Source organism: Calidris pugnax, unplaced genomic scaffold, assembly GCF_001431845.1.
Source record: "Calidris pugnax isolate Ruff unplaced genomic scaffold, ASM143184v1 scaffold102, whole genome shotgun sequence".
NCBI lineage: Eukaryota > Metazoa > Chordata > Aves > Charadriiformes > Scolopacidae > Calidris > Calidris pugnax.
The window spans coordinates 3,831,522-3,843,526 of NW_015090846.1; the positions used below are offsets into that span (position 1 = coordinate 3,831,522).

A 12,005-nucleotide genomic window follows, 5' to 3' on the forward strand; every position below is an offset into this window, starting at 1 on the left:
TTAACTAATTTTCCTTCATTTCCACTCCGTCACTGGTTTGCTATGCAGCTTAATGTCTCAGCATCTCTTTGTGCCCCACTGTTTTGTAGGTGAAACAGCTGAGCCCGCGAAGAACTCCCAGCTGTATCCTATGTACGTGGTGGTGGCCGCGCTGGTCTTGCTTGCTTTCATTGGAGTGGGAGTACTGGTGTCTCGGAAGCGGCGCAGGGAGCATGGGCAGCTTTGGTTCCCTGAAGGCTTCAAAGTGACAGAGTCGAGCAAGAAGAAGCGACGAGAACCGCTCGGGGAGGATTCAGTTGGACTGAAGTGAGTAATTTGCTCGCTAACCCGTTAAGCGCAGCGCAGCGGGGCTGCTCGGGGCTCTTCTGAAAGAACCCCTCGGAGTTCTGGTCTCTGGTACATCACATTGGCGTAGCGGGGAGGAGAAAAATCAGGTTTCTTAAAGTTCTGCATGGGGAAAACAGTGTTCTCTTCCAGAGAAGGTTTTTAAATGCTTCGCAGTCCATTTGTACTCGGTAAAAAATGAAGGGCAACCTGAGGGGAAATTGCCTTTATGATTCTTCTGTCAGTTTGTGCATGTAGATAACACAGTCTGTCACAGACTGGTTCCTACAGAGGAGCTAATTTTTTGTATGGTTTTATTTTTCAAGACCCCTCAAAAATGCTTCAGACGGCACGCTGATGGATGACAACCAAAATGAGTGGGGCGATGAGGAGACCTTGGACACCAAGAAGTTCAGGGTAAGCTCACTGCCACGTCCCCTTCCTGTGCTGTGAGTAGTCACTGGCTGGGTTTTGTGGTGGAAAGGAGCAGAGCTCTGCGGGGAGCAGCAGAGCGGGGGGACCCTCGGGGGTGCATCGCTGCCGCCGGCTCCGCAGCCAACCCGTGTGTGACAAACACACCTCTGAGCCTGGCAGAGCTTCCCAGGTGAAAAGAAGCTCCCACCCCTGGCTCCTGTGCTGATTTCTTGCTGTCATTGCTCAGTTTGAGGAGCAGGCGATGCTGCCCGACACGGATGACCAGACAGACCACAGGCAGTGGACCCAGCAGCACCTGGATGCCGCTGACCTGCGCATCTCCTCCATGGCACCCACCCCACCCCAGGGGGAAATCGATGCTGACTGTATGGATGTCAACGTCAGAGGTCCTGGTAAGGTGGACTCCTTTCACTTCTGTGCTGCTCGGCAGCTAATCTAAAATCCTCCCTGAGCCCTGGCAGATGAGCAGCCCCAGACACCCTGACCTGTCTCCATTTCTCACAGAGTGGCTGCCATCCCTTCTGCATCGCATGGTTGCTGCCGTGCGTGATTTAGAGATAGACCCTCTCACATTTTGCTTTCCATGAGATCCCTTTTGTTAAATCACCGAGATGGAAATCAGAGAATACAGAAGAAGTACCTATTAAATCATCCAGTTTATCTCCCTGCCCCTCCTAGATTCCTCTCCCCACACCAAACTGTACATTTCACAATCCTCCTTTCAGGGTTTTAACTGTAATAATAGTTAATAGGCTTTTAAATTATTACAAACATTTGGTCGTCCCCACATCTGTGAAATTGCCCTCTGAACTAAGAAAAATATTTAAGGCTGCGCTGTAGTTTGTAGCACTCAAATTTGCTTTGAGCAACCTTCCTTATAAGTGGTACTTTACATGTCAGCATGCGAGCTCACGGATGAAATAGGAAAAGCAGTGAGCGGTGAGATACCACTGAGGAATTTCAGATCCATATCAGAGGAAGGATATTCCTGTTTGATGTTTAGAACCAGCCAGGAACTCGGCCTCGATGCGCCCAGGAGAATAAGCATCTATCGCAGACAGAGCATCTCGCTGAGCCACCTGCCTTACAGAAGGGTAAAAAAGCCTTTTCTCACCGAGCCCCCCTGTGCTTTTCAGATGGCTTCACCCCCCTCATGATCGCCTCGTGCAGCGGAGGAGGGCTGGAGACCGGCAACAGCGAAGAGGAAGACGATGCTCCCGCCGTCATCTCCGATTTCATTTACCAAGGCGCCAGTTTACACAACCAGACGGACCGCACCGGCGAGACGGCGCTTCACCTGGCAGCCAGGTACTCCCGCTCCGACGCGGCCAAGCGCCTGCTGGAAGCCAGCGCCGACGCGAACATCCAGGATAACATGGGCAGGACCCCCCTCCACGCCGCCGTCTCTGCCGATGCCCAAGGAGTCTTCCAGGTAATCCATCCTTTCGGGGATCTCGGGGTTTTCTAGGGAAAGCACTGGTGGCTTCACGTGGAGGTGGTCACACAACTGGGCTCGTCGCAGGGTCTCCAGCTCGTCCTGGTGAGGTGTGGGGTGGAAGTCTCCCAAACTGGAGCCCTCTTGTCTCAGGGTGGGGGCACTGCGAAGCAGCAACCCTGTAGCTGCTCTGGACTGGGAGCAGGGACTGGGGCAGGGACTGAAGGACAAAAAAAAATACCTAAACATGGAAAAACTATTAAATATTGAGAAAAACATTGCAAAATATAAAATAAATAAAAAAAGGAAAGGAAACTTTGAAGCTTATGTACAGAGCAACGTCAGGACTACAGTTGGACAAGATGATCTTTAAGGTCTCTTCCAACCTAGAAGATTCTGTGATTCTGTGACTAGCAAAACAAGGGCTACTCCTAGATTACTGATTGATTTAAAATTTTAAAAAAAATAGTAAAATAAAAAATACAAATTAATGTTTTATAAACCCAGGGGGGGGAAAGAATTTTCAGCACAGTACGAAAATGTAAAGCATTCCTTTCTTTAGGGACCAGTGTCTGGAAAGGGGTTGGCAGGTCCTGAGACCTGGGTACCCGGCGTGGCTGCTGCCTGTCCCTCTTCTAACTGTGGTGTTTTCCTCCACGTTCTCCTCACAGATCCTGATCAGGAACAGGGCAACCGATCTCGACGCCCGAATGCATGACGGGACCACTCCTCTGATCTTGGCCGCTCGCTTGGCTGTGGAGGGCATGTTGGACGATCTCATCAACTGCCATGCAGACGTCAATGCCGTGGATGACCTAGGTACTGCGGGCTCCCTCGGGTGGAAAGGGCTCTTTGCTGTTCTTCTTACCCCTCACTAACGCCTCTTGTATCTCGTGGTCCTCCTCTGTAGGCAAGTCAGCACTGCACTGGGCAGCTGCTGTGAATAACGTTGAAGCCGCGGTCGTCCTCCTGAAGAACGGTGCCAATAAGGACATGCAGAACAATAAGGTAGGGGTCTCCTGGGCTGACGTAGCCAAGGAAAGAATCACTCAGGGAGTCTGTTAAAGGGTAATTTTTGCCTAAAATACAACACCGGCTGGCACCGAGACTCAGATTTGATTGTTCTGCTGTGAATGAAGCTGTTGGAGTTAGCTCAAAGAGGCATTGTGGGATTTGTTTCTCCGGGTGATGGTGAGGGGCCGTGCAGTGGTTGGTGAGCAGTGATCGTGTGGCCATCTCCTCACATGTTCTGGGTCACTCGTAGGGTTCCTGGTTTGATGTAAGTACCAAGACCTGGCTCAGCAGGGTAGGAAAAAGCAGCAGCAAAACCTCACCAGGGTTCTCCAGACCCAGGAGAGACAATTATGATCTGTGCCACCCAACTGCCTGGTGTTGGGCATGGAGCTCGGGATAGTGTTAGCCAGGAGAATCTGTGAACTTAACCCTAACCATCTTTGCTGGCTTTCCAGGAGGAGACCCCACTGTTCCTGGCAGCCAGAGAAGGGAGCTACGAAACTGCCAAGGTCCTGCTGGACCATTTTGCCAACCGCGACATCACGGACCACATGGACCGGCTCCCGCGGGACATCGCCCAGGAGCGCATGCACCACGACATCGTCAGGCTGCTGGACGAGTACAACCTGGTGCGGAGCCCACCGCTGCACAACGGCCCTCTGGGGGCACCCACCCTGTCCCCACCGCTCTGCTCTCCCAACAGCTACATCGGCAACCTGAAACCTGCCGTCCAGGGCAAGAAAGCCAGGAAGCCCAGTACCAAGGGCCTGAGCTGCAACGGCAAAGATGCCAAAGATCTCAAAGCCCGGCGGAAAAAATCCCAAGATGGGAAGGGTTGTCTGCTCGACAACTCCAGCGTGTTGTCTCCGGTGGATTCCCTGGAGTCGCCCCATGGGTACCTGTCGGATGTTGCCTCTCCTCCGCTGATGACCTCTCCGTTTCAGCAGTCCCCTTCCATGCCTCTGAATCACCTGCCGGGCATGCCTGATGCCCACATGAGCATCAACCACCTCAACATGGCGGGTAAGCAGGATATGGCCATGGGAAACTCCAGCAGGATGGCCTTCGATTCGGTGCCGCCGCGTCTCTCTCACCTCCCCGTCTCCAGCCCCAGCACGGTGATGAGCAACGCCCCCATGAATTTCTCCGTGGGCGGAGCGGCCGGTCTGAACGGGCAGTGCGACTGGCTCACCAGGCTGCAGAACGGCATGGTCCAGAACCAGTACAACCCCCTGAGAGGCAACATGCAGCCCGGGGCCCACCAGCAGCCTCAAAACCTTCAACACGGCATGATGACCTCCCTGCACAACGGCTTGCCCACCACAAGCTTGTCGCAGATGATGAGCTACCAGGCCATGCCCAGCACCCGGCTGGCTTCCCAGCCTCACCTGATGCCGAGCCAGCAGCTCCAGCAGATGCAGCAGCAGCAGCTCCAGCAGCAGAACATGCAGCCCCAGCAGCAGGCGCAGCCACCCCAGCAGCAGCAGGCGCAGCAGCAGGCGCAGCAGCATCACAACCCCAGCTCCAACGCCAGCGGCCACATGGGCCAAAATTTCCTCGGTACGGAGCTGAGCCAGCCCGACATGCAGCCGGTGAGCAGCAGCACCATGGCGGTCCACACCATCCTGCCTCAAGATTCCCAGATGCTGCCCACCTCCCTGCCATCCTCCCTCGCCCAGCCCATGACCACCACCCAGTTCCTAACTCCACCTTCCCAGCACAGTTATTCCTCCCCCTTGGACAACACCCCCAGCCACCAGCTCCAGGTGCCCGACCACCCTTTCCTAACGCCGTCTCCGGAGTCGCCGGACCAGTGGTCCAGCTCCTCTCCTCACTCCAACGTGTCCGACTGGTCCGAGGGCATCTCCAGCCCTCCCACCAGTATGCAGTCACAGATGGGACACATCCCCGAAGCCTTCAAGTAAAAGACGGTGTTTCAGAGACGCTGGCGCCCAGCGGGAGTTAGAAGCTCGAGGGAGTTGTTTTTTTTTTTAAAAAAGGACATTGGATGCTTTTATTAAAGGATCCTTTTTAAATATGTTTTTATAAAAAAAAAAAAAAAGACAAATTAATTCCTTTTTTTTTTTTAGTATTTATTTATGTACTTTTTATTTTACATGAAAACACTGCCTTTTTATTTATATGTTCTATTGTTAAGAACTCAATGTGGGACACCAGTTGTGTTTCAAGAAATCAAAAAATTAGGTTTTTATAGGACATTCTTTTTTGTTTGGGGGGGGTTCATTGTGTTTGAATTGAGAGGAAATGTTTATGTAAAGCTATAAGCAGCAATTTGTGATTCTGAAATGCCATTAATTTATTTTTTTCTCTTTCAATTCAGAAAGAGAGGTGATAAAGAAAAGAGGAGGGAAAAATTGACTAAAAAAACTACTCCTTGGGGAGGGGAAATTAAGTGTGGATGGATTTTTGAAATGTACTTTAAAATGTTTCCTTTGCTGTTCTATCTGAGAGGACATTTTATGGTACCAGTCATAAATCTTTGTTTAAATTTCAGTATTATATAGTTGTACATTTGCCTTGATAATAGAAATTTTTTGTTCTCTCTTGGTTTTATATATATAAGAATATATATATTTAAATGATTTTTATGATCTAAAGAAAAGAAAAAAAATCAGGATTATAGACCTGTAAGAACAGGTTCTAAGGTAAAAAGAAAAAAAACCCCTACAAAACATGAATACCGTCCCCCACCAAAAAGAAATGTATTTGCCAAACTTTATAAGAGAGCAAGCCCATAACTCTGGAGTATATACCAAACCCATAACTGTGGAGTTTATACACAAAAGGAGACTTAATTTTACTTTGAATATCTTTACTGGTTTGTTTTTTTGGTTTTTTTTTTGTTTTGTTTTCGTGTTTGCATTTGAGTAACTGTTTTAAGAAAGAAATGCCAATATAAACTTGTAAAGCACATCCTTATTTTAAGGATGGCCTGCCTGTTTTTTAAAGAAGGCGTTGCCTGTTACCGAGGAGGACCTGAGTGAGGTGAGGGAGCGTTGATACCACTGCCACCGCCCCGGGCTCCTCTCCGGCTCCCCTGGGATGCTGGACTGGCTCAACAGGAGGGCGAAGGCCAGCATGGCCCAGTCCGTGCTGGGAAACGTTAACATTTTGTTCTTGTTAGTCCGGAGTGATGCATCTTTTTTTATATTGGTGTACACTCTTCCTGTGTATCATGTAAAATATAGTATAAGCCTGTGGCAGATTTAATGTTTGTAAATATCTTCTTCTTTTTTTTTTTTTTTTTTTTTTTTAAAAAAAAGAAAAGGTGGATTTTGTTTCAAAAATCTAAATGAGCAAGTCTTAAATATATCATAAATATATCACCTTATAGAGGTGTTTGGAATATCACTCACTCGGGTGCAAAGGCAAGCAGACACCCTCAGACTAGATACGTGTATGGGACAGGCAGATAGAGAGCAGCTGATCAAGAAAACCTAAGAAAAGGGTTCCTTTTCCTCACTCCTTTTTATTAGAACACCAAATAAAACGGATATTTCTCAAGGCACAGCGCCTTGCTGAGCACTCATCTTAGTTAACATTTCAGACCATTGTTATTGTGACATGCCTAATATGAGTGATAAAAACATCACGTGGTGTTGAATCTTCCTATGTTTTATAAACTAGAGTGTAGTTTAAGAAAAGATATCTTCTGTAATAAAGCTATCTACATGCAAAGTTGTAGTTTGCAAAAATGATGTATTTTTTTTGGTTAACGGATTTGCAATAAATGATGCTTCTGGGCATCTAGATTTTACTAAAACTGGAACGTAGTGTTTTTGTTACGGATTGGTTGAAATCTGGGCTTGATACCCGCTGTCTTTGAGTCCTGCCAGGCTGCCTCTGGGCACCAGCACTTTCCTAACCTCTTGTTCTCTGGGTTAAAGCTCAGAGACGGGGCTTTGGGCAGTGAAACCTTCTCCTTAACTTGTGCAAAGCTCTCACCGCCTGGTTTGAGCGTGGCTCTCAGCCAGGAGGAGCTCTGTCCTGGTCACCCCTGTGGATGCTCTTCTTGTCCCCTCAGGCCTCTGCCATCGGGTCAGGATCTAAAAGGGGAAATGTTGAAAAGTTGTTTTAAAGAACAGCATTCGCACGCGTTCGAAGTACTGCATTCTGTCACTTTAAAACTTTGTTTTCTGATCAGTTTGTTGGTTTTTTTAGGAGCGTTCTCTGGCTGATGGGACGGCCAAGGGTAAAAAACAGCCACGTGCTTTTAATTACACGGTGCCTATGGAAACAGAGCCCTCTACGAGCAGCGGTAAGAGTTATGTGTAGTGTTTCCTACCTCACACACAGCACTGAGCACATGGCTGGGCTGCTCAGATGTGGTGGTTTGCAGAGATAGGAACTGGGAAGCCACCCGACGACTCCGCCGAGGGGCAGTTTCCCTGAGTGCCACTCCAGCCACAAAACCACGGTGCAGAACCATTTTGCTGTCCTTGCTGCACTCCAGCTTTTTAAGGCAATTTAATTTAATTCTTTCTCTTCCCCATAGGGACTCCGTAGTCCAAATGCAGCTACAAAGTCCCCAAATACCTAGATATAAATAGCCAAGCCACGGACCTTCTCCCAAATCAGATAAGCCTGGTAACTCCTGGAATGCTGGTATTTTCCACTCCACGGCCAGGGAGGGAGTGGGCATGTGTGTACACGTACCTGGTATCCAGCCCCAGATGGATTCGGGGCCACCAGACATTTGCTGTACAACGGGGTCAGAAGCTGGTGCTGCAGCAGTGGCATGTGATGTGCCACCCCGCAGCAGTGACACTCAGCACTGCCAGAGGTCGGGGAGGCGATGTGCCAGCGTGCACTCCCCGCAAACTCCATGAAAAAGGGTATTTCGATCCCTTTTCCCCCTTCAAAATGTGGCATACCAGTGAGGATCTGGTTATCCCAAGGGACACCCTGGAGATGGGCTTCCTGAGACGTGCTTTTCCCCCCAGCTGTGTCTCGCTGCCTCCCATCTGGGGTACAGTGAGATGAAGTGTCTGCCTTCCCCACGATTCACACATGTGCTGCCCATGAATCACGTCTGGGAACATCCAGGCACGTTCCCATACAGCCCATCCTTCCAGGCTTCTCCCACACATACGTGTCCCAGCGCTCGTGCCCATGGCTGGCTGCAAGCACCGGGCTGCTGGTGAGACTGGGAGATGCTCCTGCCAACGTGAGGCACTACCAAGGCGCTCTCCTATCTGTGTGCAACACTCCGGTCACCGCCAAGGCGGGAATTTGGCCTGGAATTGGTCAAAAAAGAAGAGAATTATGAGGGTGTGCAAAACAACGTGACGTTGCATAAGGCAACTAAACACATTTAAGAAGTGAGGGGCTACAAAATGTGATTTTCCATGAGGATGGGTCAGAGGGACAGAAGGAGGAAAGAAGGGGCTAAATTCCAGGGAAAGAGGCAAATCAGAAATGTCTGCATTGGCCTGTGAATAGATACCAATAAATCGACCACGAGGTAAATCAAACTAGAACTCAGAAAAAGTTTTCTGAGCAATAGAGGAGTAAGGATGTACAGTTTAGTTTTTAAGTGTTTAGCCCCCACTGACTCTTGCATTTATGAAGGCATCTGGTGACCCACAAACTCCTGCCGGTCCCTTGTCCCTGATTTCCTGAGCAGGTACATGAGATGATCATGGGGTCACAGATCCCCAGCTGGGATCGAGGCAAAGTTAAATGAGAATCAAGAGAAATGGCCCCTTTCAGGCCCTCCCTCCACATTTAGGGCTTTCCCATCAGCTATTTATGCAGAAGGACTTGCCTTTCTCCAGTCCCCTCCAACCAACCCACATTGCCCAACCACAAGCTCATCTTTACCTCACGTTGGTGAAGATGCTGGGAGCTGAATTACAAGTTCTTACGTCAAGAGAAGACACAGAGGGATGAATGGGTCCCAGTAAGCACAGTTGTTTCAGGATTCCAGGTGAAAAAGGCTGAGAAGCACTAAAAACTGTATCCCATGCCAAGGGAAGGGTTCAAAAATGTTTGCGTGAAATAAGATTAGCATGGAGCAATTCCGAAGCAAGTCTGTTGATGCTATGAGGGATCGGTGCATCTCAACTATTTGTTTACATGCTGGAGGGCTTGGTTTTTTTATTCTTTGTTTTCATTATTCCTGCTCAATTAGATTGGACATTTAGAAATTGCTACTCTGTATTGCTTTTACCTCCAGGCTATCCCTGTTTGCTCAGAAAGTTGCTAACAGCTGCCTGAACCCTGATTGTGAATTGTTACTGCAGCTCCAATCACCCCCTTAAGAATGTACAAGAGGAGCCAAATTCGTCCAAGGTGTAGCCTCTCTCCAATTACACAAGGGTTAACGTGGCCGGGGTAGTCTGAATAATCACAAGGACTAAATGAGTAAATAAATAAAGCTCAGCCTATCTGAGTTGGCTAACCTGATACAGAACACTGATACTCATAAGAGAAACTCTTCTTTTAGCTGTTTTCCCAGTTTCCAAACTCAGAGAATGATCTCTTTAATAGCGAGCTCCTGGGGCAGGGCTGTATTTATTGTTGCCTGCAACCTGAAGGCTGAAAAAATTAACAAAACTTGATGGGAAAAGGTGATTATAACTTGTGTTGTACTCCAAGTAAGCAAGAGAGAAGACACACTTTGTCCTTGTTCCGCCAGCAAGCCTTTTTATTTGTAATGGGTCACTCTCAAGTCCAGAACTGGCTGCATTTGGTGAGTAGAGCAAATCAGTTAGAAATCTTCAGGGTGAAAAGGGACTGAATGTCTTAACGTGACAATTCTTTATCATCACATATTTATCAGGAGAATAGCTAAGGTGAGGTCCCATCATTACTATTTGCATTGTGTGTGTATGTGTACAGGGGTATATGAAGAGTGTTAGATATGTAATGTAAATATATAGCTATAGATGCAGATGTAAGCTGTTGATGGCATTTACAGACTACATATGTATTTTTAAAAAGCCGATCAGGCTAATTAAAAGCATGTTTCCTCAGATTACACCTGTTGGGGTAAATATCAAGCGACAAACAGGGCTTTATCTGCAATACATGCATGTGCAGGGAAATTGTATTTGACAAGCTGGTTTATAAGAATGTTTCTACAAAAGAGGGAGATGAAAGGCACTTTAAAAATCACAGCCCTGCCTCCGGTTCCCACACCAGCATCAAAGTGCTGCTTCCCCTGCTCAGACTGGGCTTTGAGGACATTACCCTGTTTTAATGATCAGATTGTGCTGATAATCGCCGTTGATTAAGATGTTTGTTTAGGTTCGTGTGTATTTTCCCCTCCAAGGCTTGTTGTTGGGTGCAGGGTGTGACAATATCTGCACAGTGGCCGCCGCCTGGGTACAAACCCCCGTAAATGAGATGCCTCCTCACATTTAACAGGGATTGCCCTTAAAAGCTTCATGTTTGTGTGAAAGAGCCCCTCAGAGGTGAGCGGGAGCAGAGAGGAGGAAAGCCTTTAGACTTGTACATAACTGATACACCATGGTCTTGTCTAAAAAGAAAAAAACATATATATATAGACAAACAACAACCACCCGAGCATACATTTCTCTGGAGAAGTGCTTTGATGAGCTTTTGAGCCAATGCACCCCAGGGAGAGCTGTGTGTACACCAGGGCCGAACGCAGGCCACAGCCTTTGGACGCCTGTAGGCCGGCATTCCACACCTTCGCATCATTCACGGCCCTTCACACAATTAAAATCCCTTCACTAATTAAGCCCCCACGGACCCGCAGGACGGAGACTTCGCGGAGGGGTCGGGTCGGGAGGTGCCCGGCTCCTCTCCCCTCAGCTCCCGCCATGTCAGGAGCAGGCCCAAGCCGGGCCCTGCCGGCGCTCTGTCCCGCCCTGCCGGCCGCCTCCGCCACTGCACCCGCCCCGGCAAACCTGGGGGCGTTCGGAGGTGCCGGTGGGCGGGCGGCGGGACCGCACCGCGGCTGCCAGAGGAGAACGGGCCTGCCCCCCTCCCCCCCCGGGGCCGCACTCCACCAAACCCCGGCCGGTGGGATCCAGGCCCGTGGCGAACAGGGGCTTGGCAGCGTGGCTCCCCTCCGCAGAGAAAGGCCTCCTCGGCGGGCCCACAACTAGGGAGGCGCGAAGACTGGCCGCGCCCGCAGGCGCCCCGACCGGGACTCGAACCGGTGACCCCATGAGTCCGCAGCCGCCCGGGCCGGGACTCGAACCGGTGACCCCCTAAATCTGCAGCTGCCCGGGCCGGGACTCGAACCGGCGACTCCCCGAGCCCGCAGACCATACTGCGCCTGCGCTATACCGCGGCGCTGCGTACGTAGCGCTATTGAGGCCGCTTCCGCCCTTACTGGGTTGGGTTTTTTACCCTCCGACGCTTCCGCCTCCTCCCGTTTCCCTTTAAAGGGACGCGGAAGGGGCGGGGGGAGCCGGCGGGCGAGCAACACAAACAAGCGCGCGCGCGGCTGTGGCGTCATCACGCGACGCGACGTGACATGACACGTCGTCGGCGGAACTCCTAGCCGGATGTTCCAAGATGGCGGCGGCGGAGGGGGCCGGTGCCGCGGCTGTGAGGGGGGGCGGCGCCCGCTGTTGAGGGGCTTCGGTCGGCGGGGAGGGGGCTGCCAGGTACCGTGAGGGGCGGCTGAGGGAAGGGGTGGAGGGGGGCGCTGGGCTGGGGGCAGCCGGAGGGCTTGGGGGGCCGCGGGTGGAGCGGTGGGGCCTGAGGGGCTGGCGCTGGCCGGCGCCGCCGTGCCTCAGCGCGGGTGGGCCGTGGGGTAGGGATGCGGCGGGGCGCTGGGCGGGCCGGGGGGCCGGCG

The 12,005-nt window shown here is 50.6% G+C and overlaps 2 protein-coding genes across 6 annotated transcripts in view; both read left to right on the forward strand.

Annotated features, from left to right (window-relative positions):
• NOTCH1 (notch 1) overlaps positions 1-6,992 on the forward strand; it is a 49,387-nt gene extending 42,395 nt beyond the window's left edge. The window contains exons 29-35 of the mRNA XM_014942737.1: positions 90-306; positions 651-741; positions 986-1,151; positions 1,896-2,191; positions 2,866-3,013; positions 3,105-3,202; positions 3,664-6,992. Of these exons, the coding sequence (XP_014798223.1) occupies positions 90-306; positions 651-741; positions 986-1,151; positions 1,896-2,191; positions 2,866-3,013; positions 3,105-3,202; positions 3,664-5,133 (2,486 nt within the window). The 3' untranslated portion in view covers positions 5,134-6,992. The remainder of the gene's footprint in view (positions 1-89; positions 307-650; positions 742-985; positions 1,152-1,895; positions 2,192-2,865; positions 3,014-3,104; positions 3,203-3,663) is intronic.
• Positions 6,993-11,715: 4,723 nt separating this feature from the next.
• The window catches only part of SEC16A (SEC16 homolog A, endoplasmic reticulum export factor), a 31,480-nt gene continuing 31,190 nt past the window's right edge, over positions 11,716-12,005 (forward strand). For all 5 annotated transcript variants that reach the window (XM_014942912.1, XM_014942914.1, XM_014942913.1 and 2 more), the window contains exon 1: positions 11,716-11,814. The gene's annotated coding sequence lies outside the window, so the exon portion shown is untranslated. The remainder of the gene's footprint in view (positions 11,815-12,005) is intronic.